Source organism: Prionailurus viverrinus, chromosome E2 (genome assembly GCF_022837055.1).
Source record: "Prionailurus viverrinus isolate Anna chromosome E2, UM_Priviv_1.0, whole genome shotgun sequence".
In the NCBI taxonomy this organism is placed as follows: domain Eukaryota; kingdom Metazoa; phylum Chordata; class Mammalia; order Carnivora; family Felidae; genus Prionailurus; species Prionailurus viverrinus.
Window position 1 is genome coordinate 57269253 of NC_062575.1, and position 17305 is coordinate 57286557.

Genomic DNA, 17305 nt, shown 5'->3' on the forward strand with positions numbered 1-17305 from the left:
TTTTCTTTTTTTTTTTTTAATATGTATATATTTAAATGTTTATTATTTTGAGAGGGAGAGAGAGAATCCCAATCAGGCTTTATGCCCAGTGTGGAGCCTGACACAGGATTCGATCTCACCTTCTGAGATCATGACTTGAGCCGAAATCAAGTCTGATGTTCAGGCTCCTGAGTCACTCAGGCGTCCTTTACTTTTGAACGGCTTAAATAGTATTGGTTTACCTATGAACATAATCTCCTCACTGTTAAGCCATGTCATCAGGGTACGTTTGTGTGTGTTTGTTGGGGGGAGGGGGGGGGCTCTTTGATAGATATCCCTGTTTCTTCCATCAATATTATTCAGTTTAGAATTTATTCTACACGGGTCAAACCCCATTTTGGGCATAGAGTTTACTTAAACAAAAAAACAAACAACCTCATTAGAATGTACTATCTCATTTTGATTAATAAAATCAGTTTCTTTTATGGTATCAATGAATATTATTTAAGGTATTCAACAGGTAAGTGTTTTGTACAGTTTTATTACATTTCATATCTTCATTATAATTTATTTATAAATATATAATGCTTTTTCTAATATGTTTAGATTTTTAAACTTCATCTTTTGTTTACTTTCTACAGAGAACATTTCTATCATACTGAATTCTGTGTGTTGTGTACATATGTGTATGTGTGTGTATCCGTATATGTATGCATAACAACATGTATGCATGTTTATACGTGTGAAAGTGTGTATTTGCATGCATATATTTTCATAAAAACTCTGATGATGATTGTTGGAATTTGTTCCAAGCAGTAATAAAGTCTAACTTTTATGATCTTTAAGACTATGACTCATAAATTAATTTGCTATTCAATCTGCTCTACAGAAATCACAGAGAAATTTGCATGATTAGTATAGTTGCTTCACAGCAGTTCTGTGCATGTAATATGGAGTTGGAAGGAGCTCACTGAGTCATCTACCTCTGTGCACCCAGTGTGATTGAGTGGAAATTGCTGAAGTATAATTAAGTCTCTCTTGAAAATATCTGTAATCTGTTGTTCATAGGGAGACAGTTTTCTCTTGTGAAGTTAGAGAAGACATTTGGAAAAGTTAACATCCCACTTGAGAGGTTCAGATAGGAGAAAAATTAAGGGTTTCAGCGTTTTTCGGGCTCAAATATGTTTGCTTAGGATTCTTGCTCCCTCTCCCTCTGCATACTTCCTCTCAAAAAAAAATCTAATGTTATTTTAAGGTTCATCCTGTATTTCTCTCATTTCAATTTATTGAGTGAACAAAATGTAATGCCTTGAATTTCCATGTTGCATTATTGTCTTATATCTTATTCCCAAATCACTTATTATTTTCAGCTAATTTTTTCTAAAATATATATATAATATTTTTTAATATATATATAAAATTTATATATAATTCTAGTGATGATTACTTTCTACCATAAAATATCTTATCACTTACTTGAATTTCATATACCATAAATTAGAATGAAACCTAGATTATACATAATTTTTGTAGTTGGTCTCATTGAGAAACAAATGTGATAGAATTATTTATGTTGCTATCCAAATGTGGACCTTTAGTATATAAACCCAATAGAAAATTATTCAGCATTTTATTAAGACCCTTGAATGGTCATTGACAGGTAATATATATCTATATAATATTTACATGAAAATGATAAATTAGCACAAACTTATAAATCAATTTATAATATTGTATTCAGTTGACCCTTGAACCATGGTTTTTGAACTGCATAGGTCTACTTATGTGTAGATTTTTTATAGTACAGTACTGCAAATGTATTTTTCTTATGGTTTTCTTAATAACATTTTCTTCTAGGTTTATTGTAAGAATAAATTATATAATATGTATGAAGATGTAAAACAGTACATAATACATATAACATACAAAATAGGTGTTAATAGACTTATGGTTTTGGTAAGGCTTCTGGTCAACATTAGTTGAGTTTTGGGAGAATCAAAAGTTATGGGGCACTGGGTAGCCCAGTTGGTTGAGGGTCTGACTCGATTTTGGCCCCAGGTCGTTATCTCTCAGTCACCAGATCAAGCCTCGCATGGGGCTCCATGCTGGCCATGGAGCCTGCTTAAGATTCTCTTTCTCCCTCTGCCCCTCCCCCATTCATGCATTCTCTTTCTCTCTCCCTCTCTCTCTCAAAAAAGAAAAAAGTTATACATGCATTTTCAACTGCACAGCGGGTTGACAGCCCAAATGCCCATGTTGTTCAAGGGTCACCTGTAGTAACAGTTTGGGGGCAAAAGATACGAAACTGTTTTTGTTTAATGAAGAGTTATATTGCTTTTGAAATCACCAAGGAAGCACACTGGATAACTTCAGAATAACAGCAACAACAAAAGGATATTAACTTAAACATGCCAATAATGTAATGTAATTCTCTACAATTAAATTACAAGCAGTTACAATTTCTAGTGTAAATTTTTATTTTGGAATAAATTTATATGTGCAGATAAGTAGCAAAGATAATACAGAAACTTCCTATATACCTTCTCACTGAGTGTATCCACATATTAATGTTGTACATTACCAAGATACTTCTTTCTATTTGTTTGTTTATATAATCCCTACCCCAATGTGGGGCTCAAACTCATGACCCTGAGATCAAGAGTCACATGCTCTACTGACTGAGCCAGCCAGGCACCCCCATGACACCGTTGACAAAACTGAGGACCAGCATTGGCGCAGCACTGTTAATTTACTTCATGCTTTATTTGCATTTCACCAGTTGTAACAATATATTTTCATGTTCCAGGATCCATTTCAGAATACCACATTTTCTTTAGTCATCATATCTCCTCAGTGTCCCTTGTGCTGTGTCAGTATTTTAACCCTTCCTAGTTTTTCATGGTTTTAGTGAGTTGGGGGAAGTCTGGTCAGGTGTTATTCTTGCATGTCACTAAAGTTGAGTTTGTCTGATTATTTTTTAATGATTAGAATATGTTCGTAGATTTTTAGAAGAATATCCCAATATCTCCTGTCATATCATATCAGAGATTCAGGAAATAATCTTGATGTATCCCTGGTGCTGTTAACCGTGATCCTTTGGTTCAGCTGATGCTTGCCAGGTATCTTCATGAAATTACTGTGTTCCCATTTCCATACTTATTTAGAAGTCACTAAGTTCATCCCAAAACAAAACCAAGGGGAGTTAAATTAATGCCTTTCTCCTGAAAGGAGGCATATATATGTATACGTATATGTATATATCTGTGTGTGTGTGAAAATATATGTATATTCTCTTTAGCATTTTTCTGCCAGGAAGATTTGTCCCTTCCTCATTTATTTGTTTATTCAATTATTCATGTCAGCATGAACTCATGTATGTTAACTTACAGTAGGTATTATAATCCAGTATGATGCTATTTATTTTATCGCTCAAATTATTCCAGCTTTGGGCATCAGGAGTCCTTAAAGGTTTTCTTTCATGTGGCTTTGATATGTTCCAATTTTTTTGGGGGGGGGGGGTTGGGAAGTTTCCATTTTTATACCAGTATAAGATGCTTTCAGACTCTAAGGTCTGTCCCAGACCTAGAATCATGTATTTCCCCAAAGAGGGTTTTTTTTTTTTTTTAATGTTTATTTTTGAGAGAGAAGGAGAGAGAGCATGCACACAAGCACGAGCAGGGGAGGGGCAGAAGAGAGGGGGACAGAGGGTCTGAAGTGGACTCTGTGCTGACAGTGTGGAACCCGATGCAGGGCTCGAACCCACAAACTACAACATCATGACCTGAGCTGAAGTCAGATGCTCAACCGACTGAGCCGCCCAGGCACCCTCCCCAATGAGTTTTTTATTAGCTGTTTAAAGATGTGAGGAAATACAAGTACCTAAAGGACAGAGATCAAAGGCCTGTGGCAGCACAAAGTCCAAGAAGACACAGGCATGCACATACAACCCAAGGGACAATGAACACAACCTGGTCCGTTAGTGCAGTTATAATCTGCTTTATTACTTAACACCGATCATGACTTACCTTGTGTACAAGACAACTCACAGACGTGTGGATGGCACTGCCATCAAAGGCTTCCTTCTGTTCCCAGCTGTCCTCTGTTGTGGTCCTTTTGCTCATTTCAAACACAGCTGTGAAGACACCTTCATGCTCAGCTAGAATAATTCCTGATGCCGCCCCGTGAGAGATGCCCAAAGGAGAGGCGTGTCGTTGTTCTAAAGCTCTGCCATTTGGACCAAGTGTCTCCAGAGAGTGAACCTGGTTGCGGCAGGACACTTGAGTGCATTGTCTTGACTCAGACCTGGCTGCAGGGACCTGGGCTGGAGGGAGACGCCACTCACCCGCTCCAGGCCTTCAGACCACGGATCATCCTGTGACGCCATGGACTGGGGAGGAAGCTGTGGGCTGGGGAGTTTCTGGAGGACAGAATTCTGGCCCTGAGTCCCCTTCACCCACTGTGCAGTCACCATGGACTTCTGTCTACCCACACATGTGTACTAAGCAATGACACACCGCTCCCCAGCAATAGACACACACACACACACACACACACACACACACACACACACCTTCCCTCTCAAGAAGAGGGGCCACAGAGCCTGTGCTCTTAGAAATTCCACCCAAACCCTCACAAGTGCCCCCAGCAAACCTGGCATATACCTAGACTGAGTCTCCTAGGCTCATGGAGCAGCCCTCAGAATGCCATGTGCCTGCATGCACACAGGAGTAAGGCAGAGCACACCCAACCCCAACCTGAATCCGTGTCTACGGCACCAGCAGTCCTAACACCAAACCTGTGCGGGCTCCCTACTCGTGTCCTTGCTGAGCCTTGTCCAGCACTGCCTCCTCCTTCCTTCTCTAACCCCTCTGCAGGAGGACAGTGAGTTCGAGGCCACCGCCAGCTGCCTGAATCCTGGGCCTGCGGGAATCCACATGTCAACGAGCCCTAGGTGGTCAAGGCCTTGGGCCTGGCTGTGGTAAGGACAAACAACACAGGAAGCCTAATACTCTGAGCCAAAAATAAGAGATTTTCCATCACCTCCCTTTTCTTGGAATATTCACTTTACCAATCTTGTCATTTGTTTCTCCATATCTTTGAAATATATGTAAATCTTTTTAAGCTGAAGAAAGCTTTCTTCAACTTTCAGGTCGGCGAATATCTTTCTCAATTGCATGGGATCTAGCTCTTTGACATGTGAACATCAAGGGATAGCATGCCCACTGCTCCGTTTCTGCATGAAGGGTAGGAGCCTAAGTCCAGCAGGAAAAAGTTCCATGGTGCAAAAAAAATACTTTCTGTCCTAAAGATGTGGGTTTACTGTAACTTGGAATAGGCCAGTCAGCACACAGACAGTCACCCCAAATAGCAAATGCTGTCCAATCCTCTTACTTGAGGCCTGTTTTTACCTTATCACACGAATATGATAAGTATATGTATCTGCTTGGCTATCCAAAAACGTGAGATTTCTTTTGGTCTTTAATCACTTAGTGGATTGCCTGTAATTGGCATCACATTCCAGTTTAATGCTTATTCTGTAATAAAAGTGTTCTCTTTCTCTTCTGCTTTTGTCTGGAGGTTTTCTGGTTTGGGAGGACATTTTGTTTTTAATTCTGTTCCCCTCACCACTGACCAGAACTACCAATCCCCACCTAAACACTTCAGGTGCCCATTAGACCCCCTCTGGAGGAGCATTTCACAGAGTACCTCTTCCCAATTCCTTCTGGGGCTTCCAGCTCTAACCCACAGTTGTGCAGCACAGAGCTCAGATGCCCCAAAATCCGCATGCAGGAAGATGTCTTTGCTTATATGAGTCCTACTGTCTCCACTAGAGCAAAGTTAGACCAGATTCCAATGAAGACAGCATCACAGGGTGACCAGCAGTTCCAGCTTGTTTTAATGTTCACACCTAAAACTGATGGAGACAGTGGGGCTTGGGAATCCCAGGGAGATAAGTGCATGCACCAAGTTGACCTGAGGTTCTGAACTGCCTCCATCTGTTGCCCAAATGCCTGTACATGTGAAGAGAATACCTGCTACTTCCCCTTCCCTGCAGAGACCTAACACTGCAGATTCAAATTCTTTTTTTTTTTTTATGTTTATATTTCTTTATTTTGAGAGAGAGAGAGAGAAAGCAGGGGAGGGACAGAAAGGGCGACAGAATCCCAAAGAGGCTCCCTGCTGCCAGTGCAGAGCCCCATGTGGGGCTGGAACTCACGAAACATGAGATCATGACCTGAGCCAAAGTCAAGACTTGTATGCTCAACCAACGGAGCCACCCAGTCACCCCTGTAGCAACAAGTTCTGCATCCAGTGCATGGGGATCTTTAAGATGGGTTAGAGCATCATCTCCCCTCAGGGCTCCCTCCTATCTCCGTAGCAACCACAAAGATAGAGGTACAATTCCACCTAGAATCTGCACACAGAGGCTCTCTACTTGGGATTCATGAGAGAAGGCAAGATTTTTGAGGACGTGCAGGTAATCCAGGGGACATGTTTTCTTGAGCTTGACAGATGGACAGAGACATGAAGTCAAAGGTCCTCACTGGAACGGGCCCCCAGTGTTGTCCAGATTTCATTCAGTGATCTGCTGCAGCTGTGTGAGGTGCTCCTGCTGTCCAGTTCAGTGCCAACGAGTATGGGCAGCAAAAGCAGCCCTTTTCAGGGACGCACGCCCTGCCTTGATGCCATGTCAAGAGGGGAGAAGGTCCCTAGGCATGGGAGGTCAGGACTCAAAATATCCAGAGCCATGACCACAATTAAACCTAAGTGTAAACTGTGTTACTGGTGTAGAGACATTTTACATAAGAGTGTTCTGCTCAGGGACAAGCTGTATCACACCTGGGGCCATGGGTGCTCTCAACCTAGCAGATCCAAGATCTACCTGATGCCACAGACTCACCCCCTAGTCTCTCCTCTTCATCACTCTGGAGGCAGCAGGTCAGTCTCACTGGGGACACTCTCTCCAGCACCGGGGACTGTTTAGGGTGTGGGGAATATCATGTGCAGACTGGGGTCTGGATGACAACAGTATTTGAATTTGCTTCTATCTCAGAGGAGGTGGGGTGAGTCATTCAGGGTCCTCTTCTTCCCCCATAGAAGGAATCTCCACGGCACCCAGGTGTGAGTTAGTTCAGGTTCCTTGTTGTGGGATGAACACTGAGGAGGCTTACAAACTGCTAGAGAAAGTGATTGTGTCTACTTAATGTGGTCATGAGAAAAACAGATGAAGAGCAATGGCCCCTACCATCTAGAGACTTCCAGTCTAGAGCAAATGGTTACACGGTTGAATTCCAGACTGTGGGGTCAGTGCAAGGAACGGGTGGTTCACAGGGGACTATGGGTTCATTTCTCTGTGGTTTTATGAGTACTCTTGTGGCCCCTGAAGGCCATCCACGAAGAAAAGAGTTTTGTAGTCGTAGTATTTGTTTACCTTGTTAAGAATAAGATCTACTTGACCTTTAAACATCACGGAGGTTGGGGGCACTGACCCCATGGTGATGAAAATCTGTGTGTCACTTTTGAGTCCCTAAAACCTTGGCTCTTTTTTTTTTTTTTTTTTTTTAAATATGGAACGCTTCATGAATTTGCATGTCATTCTAGGGGCCACGCTAATCTGTACTATTCCATTTTTAGTATATGTGCTGCAGATGTGAACACCCAAACACTTGACTCTTACCAGGCTACTGTTGACTGGAAGCCTTACCAATGACATAAACAATCGATTAACATGTATCTTGTGTGTTATATGCAGATTATATACTAGAGTCTTAACAATAAAGAAAGCTAGAGACTGTTCAGGAAATCAAAAGGAAAATACAGTACTGTACTGTATTTGTTGAAAACCATTCATGTCTCAGTAGTCTGGCGCAAATTCAAACCCATGTTTTTCAAGGGCCAACTTTAGTTTCTGGTGGGATTGTCCCAGAAAACTCTTAAGAGTTTATGTTAAATTGCTTATTATTATGTTGTAAAGTAGGTAATTGGCTTAAGTGGAATATAATCATACAAAGTTTTTACTAGGCAAATGTAGGAAGACAGAATTGGGAATAAATACCCCACAGGCAAGGAGCTCAGAAGCCTAGAGCAATCTGCCTCCCCAGCTCCACCCAGAGCCCTCTCTCCAGAAGCTTTTCCAGCTCTGGCCCCACTCTGGGCTGTGGCCTCACTGAACTGATTAGAGGAGGTCAGAGGTTTGGTTTACTGCTCCTCCCATGTCTCAATGGTAGTGCTAATGTTTTGCTGAAATCTAAAGGCAGATATACAGGAGCAAAGATTGTATGGTTTGGTGCCTTGATTTCTTATTAAATTCTGTGCTTTGAAAGGGTTTGGGACAGCACCCCCCTTCCCCCGCCCCTGCCAGAATGTGCCACTTTGGCATGTGGATTATTTTCAACTGAAGACAATTGAGACCCTGTAGACTCAAGAAAAATTTTGCTTCTCCCTTAATGACACAGAGGAATCTAAACTGGGGGCCCTTCCCAGGGCGCCTGGGTGGCGCAGTCGGTTAAGTGTCCGACTTCAGCCAGGTCACGATCTCGCGGTCTGTGAGTTCGAGCCCCACGTCGGGCTCTGGGCTGATGGCTCAGAGCCTGGAGCCTGTTTCTGATTCTGTGTCTCCCTCTCTCTCTGCCCCTCCCCTGTTCATGCTCTGTCTCTCTCTGTCCCAAAAATAAATAAACGTTGAAAAAAAAAATTAAAAAAAAAAATAAACTGGGGGCCCTTCCCAAACTCTGGTTATTACCAGAAGTACATTTTATCTCAGTGACCCATCTGTTGGCAGGACAAATATCTAATTACCATTGTTGGGGAGCAAGAGTAGACCTGTCCCCTCAAGGGTCCTTCTAGACAAGGATCCTGGGGTGTATGGGTAGCTCAGTTGGTTGGTCATCTGACCCTTGATTTCAGCTCAGGTCATGATCTCATGGTTTGTGGGATTGAGCCCTGTGTCAGGCTCTGCACTGATAGATTCTCTCTCTCCCTTTCTTTCTGCTCCTTTCTCTCCTACTTGTGCTTGCTCTCTCAAAAAAAAAAAGAATCGAATTGACATGAGACCAGATTAACATGAGAAAATAAAATTTACTGCTGTACCTATGATGAATACCACATAGGCATAGAAATTTTAAACACAGGTAAAATGAGGTATATATGTCATTCTGAGGTAAAGACAAGGGGGTAGGTGATGTGGCAATGTTGGGGTTCAGAAGTGAACAAAGAATTCTTGAGACGACTTTGGTGCAGAGGTGGTTTTATTTAGGCATAGGGGCAGGACCCGTGGGCAGAAAGAGCTGCACTAGGACTGTGAAGAGTGACTGGTTATATACCTTCAGGTGGGGAGGGGGTTAGGGATAGTGTAAGTCTCTAAGGAATTTTGGAAACAAGGTTTCCAGGACCTTGAGGGACTACCTGTTGTTCAGAAAAGGTCATTTATTACTGTTTACTAAAAACTCAGTCATGAGACCCTTCAGATGTATATCAGTGGGCCATATGCTTGGAGCCTGATTGTCAACCTGTTATCTTGGGGAAGTAGAGTTAAAGGAAGTTTCCAAAGGTATTTTTATATGTTAAAGGAGACTTACAGCATCTTGGGAGGGGGTGTGGTGCTTGGGATAATGTCAAACTAAAGCAAAAGATTGCTGAGGTGCCTGGGTAGCTCAGTTGGTTAAGTGGCAGATTCTTGGTTTCAGCTCAGGTCATGATATCACAGTTTGTGGATTCAAGCCCTATGTCAGGCTCTGGGCTGACAGGGTGGAGTCTGGTTAGGATTCTCTCTCTCCCTCTCTCTCTCTGCCTCTCCCCTGCTTGCTTTCTCTGTCCTTCAGAAGGAAGGAAGGGAGGAAGGAAGGAAAAGATTGCCTTTTGCCCTTAGCAAACTATTAACATGGAGGTGCTTGAGTTCCTAGAAGATCACTCAGTCTGTCTCAAGGTTTGTCAATGGGCTGCAAGTTGCAAGGAGATTGATTTTTTTTTTTGCCTTTGTTCCCCATATCGATAGGGGTCTAGGATTTCAGAGTGAAGGCATACACTTCACAGGATAAGGAGAGCAGACGTTTGGAAATTAGAGTTCGGCTCACCTGCATATCCCCTTTGGTCCCACTGAAGGAAATCCCTTTCCTGTTCCACCACCGCTCTTCTGCCTTGGATTTTGTCAGCAGCTAGTGGCCAAACCTGGTCTGGGGGTGCCTGGGAGGCTCAGTCGGTTAAGCATCCGACTTTGGCTCAGGTCCTGATCACAGTTTGTGTGTTCTAGCCCCTCGTGGGGCTCTGTGCTGACAGCTCAGAGCTTGGAGCCTGCTTCGGATTCTGTGTCTCCCCCTCTCTCTCTTTGCCTCTAAAAAATAAAATTAAATAAAACATTTAAAAACAAAACAAAACAAAACAAAACAATCCCTGTCTGTTTGGGATCCCCGGAACCAGATGTCCTTCCCCACTCTGCACTAGCTACAAAATGATTAACACAGTTGGGCACCTGGCTGGCTCCGTTAGAAGAGCATGTGAATCCTGATCTTGGGGTCATGAGTCCGAGCCCCACGTTTGCGTGTAGAGATTACTTAAAAATAAACTCTTAAAAAAAAAAAAAAAGATCGCCACAATCTGTTTCGGAACCAGGCTGGAACGCTGGCGGAAAAATCAAGCGGCACTCGGAGATCTTGGTGGATCAGAGATTTATTTAACACCGATGGGCTCAGAGGAGATTGTTTCTCCAAAGATCTGAGCCCCAGATGCGAGCAGGAAGGGTAATTTATACTTGTAAGCCTCCGCATTTGTGTGTGTGTGTGTGTGTGTGTGTGTGTGTGTGTGGCGGGGGGGAGGGGGGGTTGCACGTGCAGCAAACAAAGGAAGAAGAACCCGGAGGGATCTCTAATCTAGAGACCAGAGTTTGTTTTAGCCGCATCTGCCATCTTTGGCGTACTTTATTCATTTCTCCAACAAGTCAAGCTAATGATCATGTCCCTTACCTCCTGTAGTTAAGGTGTGTGTGTGTGTGTGTGTGTGTGTGTGTGTGTGTGTGTTGGGAATGCAAGCTGGTGCAGCCACTGTGGAAAACAGTATGGAGAGTCCTCAAAAAACTAAAAATAGAACTACCCTATGACCCAGCAATTGCACTACTAGATATTTTCCCAAGGGATATAGGTGTGCTGTTTTGAAGGGACACATGCACCCCCATGTTTATAGCAGTGCTATCAACAATAGCCAAAGTATGGAAAGAGCCCAAATGTCCATCAATGGATGAACGGATAAGGAAGATGTGGTCTATATATACAATGGAGCATTACTCAGCAATCAAAAAGAATGAAATCTTGCCATTTGCAACTACGTGGATGGAACTGGAGGGTATTATGCTAAGCAAAATTAGAGAAAGACAAATATCATATGACTTCACTCATATGAGGACTTTAAGACACAGAACAGATGAACACAAGGGAAGGGAAGCAAAAATAATATAAAAACAGGGAAGGGGACAAAACAGAAGAGACTCATAAATATGGAGAACAAACTGAGGGTTACGGGAGGGGTTGTGGGAGGGGGGATGGGCTAAGTGGGTAAGGTGCAATAAGAAATCTACTGCTGAAATCATTGTTGCACTCTATGCTAATTTGGATGTAAATTTTAAAAAGTGTGTGTGTGTGTGTGTGTGTGTGTGTGTGTGTGTGGTGGGAATGCTTCAGATGCCCTCTCCCAGCAAATTTCAAGCGTGCAATACACTATTATTAACTATAGTCACCATGATGTACATTTGATGTTGCATGCTTACACATCCTGCATAAGTGAACCTTTTTACCACTTGACCAACATCTCAACATTTTCCCCACCCTCAGCTCCTGGCAACAAACATTGCTAATCTTCACTTTTATGATTCTAACTTTTTTAAGATCCTGCATATATGTAGTTTCAAACAGTGTCTATTTTTCTCTATGTGGCTTCTTTAACCTAACAAAATGTCCTCCAGTTTTATTCTCTTGCTGCAAATAGAAGGATTCTCTTCTTTTCTGAGGCTGATCTATATACCGAAAAGAAATTAGATGGGGGACCTCTATCACTCTATCAGGAAGAGAGTTTACACCAGAGAATATTTAAACAAAAAAAAATTTTTTTTAATGTTTGTTTATTTTTGAGAGAGAGAGAGAGCAGGGGAGAGGCAGAGAGAGAGGGAGACACAGAACCCAAAGCAGGCTCCAGGCTCTGAGCTGTCAGCACAGAGCCTGACACGGGGCTTGAACTCATGAATTGTGAGATCATGACCTGAGCCAAAGTTAGATGCTTAAGCAACTGAGCTGCCCAGGTGCCCTCCAGAGACAAATTTTTTTTTTCAATATATGAAATTTATTGTCAAATTGGTTTCCATACAACACCCAGTGCTCATACCAAAAGGTGCCCTCCTCAATACCCATCACCCACCCTCCCCAAGACAAATTTTTATATTAGAAAGAGTTACCTGCCTGGCATGGCAAATATTAGTTTACCAAAAATTTCTTCTTTCCATTTCCCTGTGGATGTACTTCCCCCATTTGTTTATTATTATTATTGGTAATGTTTATTATTTTTGCGAGGGAGCATGAGTGGGAGAGGGGCAGAGAGAGAGGGAGACACAGACTCCGGGCTCCAAGCTGTCAGCACAGAGCCTGATGTAGGGCTTGAACTCACGAACATTGAGACCATGATCTGAGCCAAAGTCGGATGCTCAACCAACTGAGCCACCCAGGCACCCCTACTTACCCCCTTTTTGAAACTGTAAATCCCTACCCCCTGAGAGGCTAAGAAAAATTACCAGGTGTACTCACAACTGCGAAGAAAAGACCTCCCCCGCCCCCCCCCCCCCCCCCCCCCCAGCCATTCCCGAAACCAGCCAGGGCACGCCGGGTTGTAGTCTGACATAAAGGCGGGAACCAATCAAGTTCTGCTGAATGGTTTGAAATAAAGGCGGGAACCAATCGAGTTCTGCTGAGTGTTCAAATTTAAATGTCAACCAATAACAGCTCTGTAACCTCAAAAAATCCCTAACTTGTTTGTGCCTGTCTATAAAAGAAGCTGTAAGATTCTTGCTCGGGGCCTCTTAGCGTCACCGGCAATGAGTGCGCGGAGGACCGGGTTCGAATAAACGACCCTTGCTGCTTGGCTTTGACTCTGGACTCTGGTGGTTTGTTTTCGGGGGTCTTTCCAATCGCGGCATATCACCCCCTTCTTGTTAAGTCAGCATGGCATATAAACATGAATCGCCTGTTTTTGTTTTTGTTAATTTTTTTCAACGTTTATTTATTTTTGGGACAGAGAGAGACAGAGCATGAACGGGGGAGGGGCAGAGAGAGAGGGAGACACAAAATCGGAAACAGGCTCCAGGCTCTGAGCCATCAGCCCAGAGCCTGAGGCGGGGCTCGAACTCCGGGACCGCGAGATCGTGACCTGGCTAAAGTCGGACGCTTAACCGACTGCGCCACCCAGGCGCCCCGAATCGCCTATTTTTAAGCCTCATATCTTTAGTATTCCTGTAATTAAGAACTTAAATTTTTGTCCTGTTAATCAGGTGTGGGAAACAAAGGCAAAGAGAAATGTAGCTTAAATCTCTTTACAGCTTGCAGCCTACTTACTGATGGACACCTGAGACCGCTGAGCAGGACTCTTCCCCAAGGAACTCATGGCTGCCTTCATGTTTATATCATATCAAAGACTTAAAAGTAACCTTCTCTTAACAACAGCTAGCCCGTCAAGGTCTGGAAAGCCATGCTTCAAAATTCCTTAGAAATTTACATCATCTCTAACCCCCCTTCCTCCACAAACTTAGAAGTTATATAATCAGTTACTTCTCCCAAGCCCAGTGCAGCTCTTTCTGCCCACAGCTCCTGTACCTGTGCTTTAACAAAATCACGTTTTTGCACCAAAAACGTCTCAAGAATTTTTTCTTGGCAATTTGCTCATGAACCTCACTTCCAAATTTTATCAAATCTGTCTTATGTCAGTTTGATTATTAGATCAGCCAAGGAATCTAGATGCAAAAACAAAACGTTTCTTCTACACAGTCTTCTCAGTCACCAGGACAAATATAGCAAGGCCACTTCATATTTTATAGTGAGAAACCACTTAATATTTTCTAGAATGGCTAAAATTAAGACAAAAGGATAATACCACTTTCCATGAAAATGTAGAGGAATTAGAATTCTCATGTATTGCAGATAGGAGTGTAAAAGTTACATTTACTTTCGAGAACTGTTTGGGAGTTACTTATGAAAATAGGCATTTACCTACTGAAGGAAAGCATTTTGCCACCCGAAAACATGGGTTAGTTTAGGCTGGTTATTTTATTTATTTTTAAATTGTTTTTTAACATTTATTTATTATTGAGAGACAGAGAGAGAGCATGAGCATGGGAGGGGCAGAGAGAGAGGGAGACAGAATCTGAAACAGTCTCCAGACTCAGCGGTCAGCACAGAGCCCGACACGGGGTTCGAACTCACCGACTGAGAGATCATGACCTGAACCGAAGACGGACACTTAACTGACTGAACCATCCAGGTGCCCCTAGGCTTGTTATTTAAAATTTTTTTTTCAACATTTGTTTATTTTTTGGGACAGAGAGAGACAGAGCATGAACAGGGGAGGGGCAGAGAGAGAGGGAGACACAAAATCGGAAGCAGGTTCCAGGCTCTGAGCCATCAGCCCAGAGCCCGACGCGGGGCTCGAACTCACGAACCGTGAGATCGTGACCTGGCTGAAGTCGGCCGCTTAACCGACTGCGCCACCCAGGCGCCCCCCTAGGCTTGTTATTTTAAAGAAACAGCAGACAAAGGGAAATCTCTGAAACACAGAAGTTTCCTTTGAAAGGGACATTTACATTTATAAAAGAAATCTCCATTTGGAAGGCTCCCTCTGCGTAGAAGAAAGAGGGGGGAATGTTTAAATCTCCAGAAAACTCTGATCAGTGGAGAAGGCATGAATTTAAATTTGGACAACAATCGGGGCGCCTGGGTGGCTCAGTCCGTTGGGCGACTGACTTCACCTCGGGTCATGATCTCATGGTTCGTGGGTTTGGGTTTGAGCCCTCATCGGGCCCTGTGCTGACAGCTCAGAGCCTGGAGCCTGCTTCCGATTCTGTGTCTCCCTCCCTCTGCACCTCCCCTGCTCGTGCTCAGTCTCTCTCTGACTCTCAAAAAATAAATAAATGTTAATAAGAATTAAAAAAAAAAATTTGGACAACAACCATAGCCATGGTTAGTTTTCCATCTAGTCACTTCCCCAAATGCTTCCCAATAGGTTCACGTGTGGAGTTTCAAACACCATCGTTGTTGGTGCCCTCCCCCGTCAGTTGGTGTGGGGGGAAACAACAGTGTTGTTTTAATTACAACTGCTCCAGGTGATTCTAAGCGAGGCCAGGGTTAAGCAGGAAGGATTCCCATGAATTTAGGAGAGTTGAGGGCAAGCTTTGGCTCAAGGAGAGGTAACAGGGTCTCCTCTACACGAGTCTGGGAGGATCAGGTCCAGGCAGCACAGTCTTCCTATGCTTTAGTTGAGTTTGTGAGTATCTGTGGGACAGGAGGCCCCCGAAAGTAGAGAAGGAAAAGGCAGGGATCGGCCTCCAAGTAAAAGCTCACAGTTTCTGAGAGCTCAGGACACAAAGGACTAGGAAGTTGGGCGTTTTCTGCATTTCCAAGTCCTGCCTGCAGGCGAGCGCTTTACACGTGAAGAGAGTCAGCTGGTGCCTTTGAAGGCATTTTCTCCTGATGTAGCGGTGATTTCTCCACAAATACCTTCTGAGAAAGGAATCTAGAGGACGAGGTGAAAGAAGCAATGGCCAGTTCTCTGGTAAGCCGCATGTCCCACGTCAGAGGCTATGTCATCATTTTCTCCTGAAATTCCGTGCTTTTAGAAATTGCAAATGTTGATTCCTCTAGCTCTGATATTTCTGCCTTATGTGTTCACCTCATTTTTAAACCATTTTATTTATTTTTTAAAGTACTATATTTTTCAAGTTTATTTCTTTTGAGAGAGAGAGAGAGAGAGAGAGAGAGCGTGTGTGAGCAATGGTGGGGGGTGGGCAGAGAGGAGAGAGAATCCCTAGCAGGCTCAGTGTTGTCAGCGCAGAGCCCAACACAGGGCTTGAACTCATGAACCGTGGGATCACGACCTGAGCCGAAACCAAGAGTCGGATGCTTAACCGACTGAGCCACCCAGGCGCCCCTACACCTTTTTAAAAATGATACTTAAGGTTAGGTCTTTAGAACACGTCTCCTGTATATCCCAGAGCCTTCTCTCCCTTCTCCAGCCTGGCCTCCAATAGCACATCAACAATTGTCGCTTTGAGTTAAAGTCCTACAAGTATTGAAAATATTCCCTTTGTGACAGATTCACAGGGGAAGGCCTTGAATCCAAGATTCCTATTACTGATGGGGTCTGGTCCTGGGATATCAGTCAAGAAAACCATTTCACATTTAGGTCCCAACTACATGCTTTATTAGCTCTGTGTAGACCAGGATTAAGAAAATGCACAAATAAACAGGATGGATATGAGACCCAGGATAACTCAGAAGGTTCTCAAATAAAAAGGGAGTCCCGCTGTTTAGAATGTGAAAAGGATACTTTATTTAAAATACATTAAATATTACAGGACATACAGATTGTAGGTGATTGAACTTTGTATAAATCAACCATATGCTCGTAATTTGATTTATATTCTGATTTATTTTTTGCTGTCCACAAGAACACACCAGTGATAATAGGTCCTTTAGTCTGACTTAGGCACTGATATCAATTTCTTTCATTATAGATGATGTTAACTTCTTTTACTTGGCTTGGGGCTCTCTGGTAGATATTTCCCCTTTATTTTGTTTTAATTTTTTTAAATTAAAAAGAACAATATTTCTGGGGCGCCTGGGTGGCTCAGTCGGTTAAGCATCCGACTTCAGCTCAGGTCACGATCTCACGGTCCGTGAGTTCGAGCCCCGCGTCGGGCTCTGGGCTGATGGCTTAGAGCCTGGAGCCTGCTTCCAATTCTGTGTCTCCATCTCTCTCTGCCCCTTCCCCGTTCATGCTCTGTCTCTCTCTGTCTCAAAAATAAATAAACGTTAAAAAAAAATATATTTCTAACATTTATTCATTTTTGAGAGACAGAACAGAGTGTGAGCGGGGAGGGGCAGAGAGAGAGGGAGACACAGAATCCAAAGCAGGCTCCAGGCTGTGAGCCTGACGCGGGGCTCAAACTCCCTGACTGCGAGATCACGACCTGAGCCGACGGCAGACACTCAACCCACTGGACCAGCCAGGCGGACATTCGACCCACTGACCCACCCAGGCGCCCCGATATTTCCCCTTTAAAGTTCATATTTTTTCCTCTCAA

At 43.3% G+C, this 17305-nt stretch overlaps 1 protein-coding gene and 1 pseudogene across 1 annotated transcript in view; one reads left to right on the plus strand and one right to left on the minus strand.

Moving 5' to 3' along the window:
* Window positions 1-6424: 6424 nt before the first annotated feature.
* Window positions 6425-17305, plus strand: part of LOC125152608 (KRAB domain-containing protein 5-like) — a 41666-nt gene continuing 30785 nt past the window's right edge. Inside the window, exon 1 of the mRNA XM_047834672.1 lies at window positions 6425-6457. Within this exon, the coding sequence (XP_047690628.1) occupies window positions 6425-6457 (33 nt within the window). The remainder of the gene's footprint in view (window positions 6458-17305) is intronic.
* LOC125153875 (uncharacterized) lies at window positions 7542-7638 on the minus strand (annotated as a pseudogene).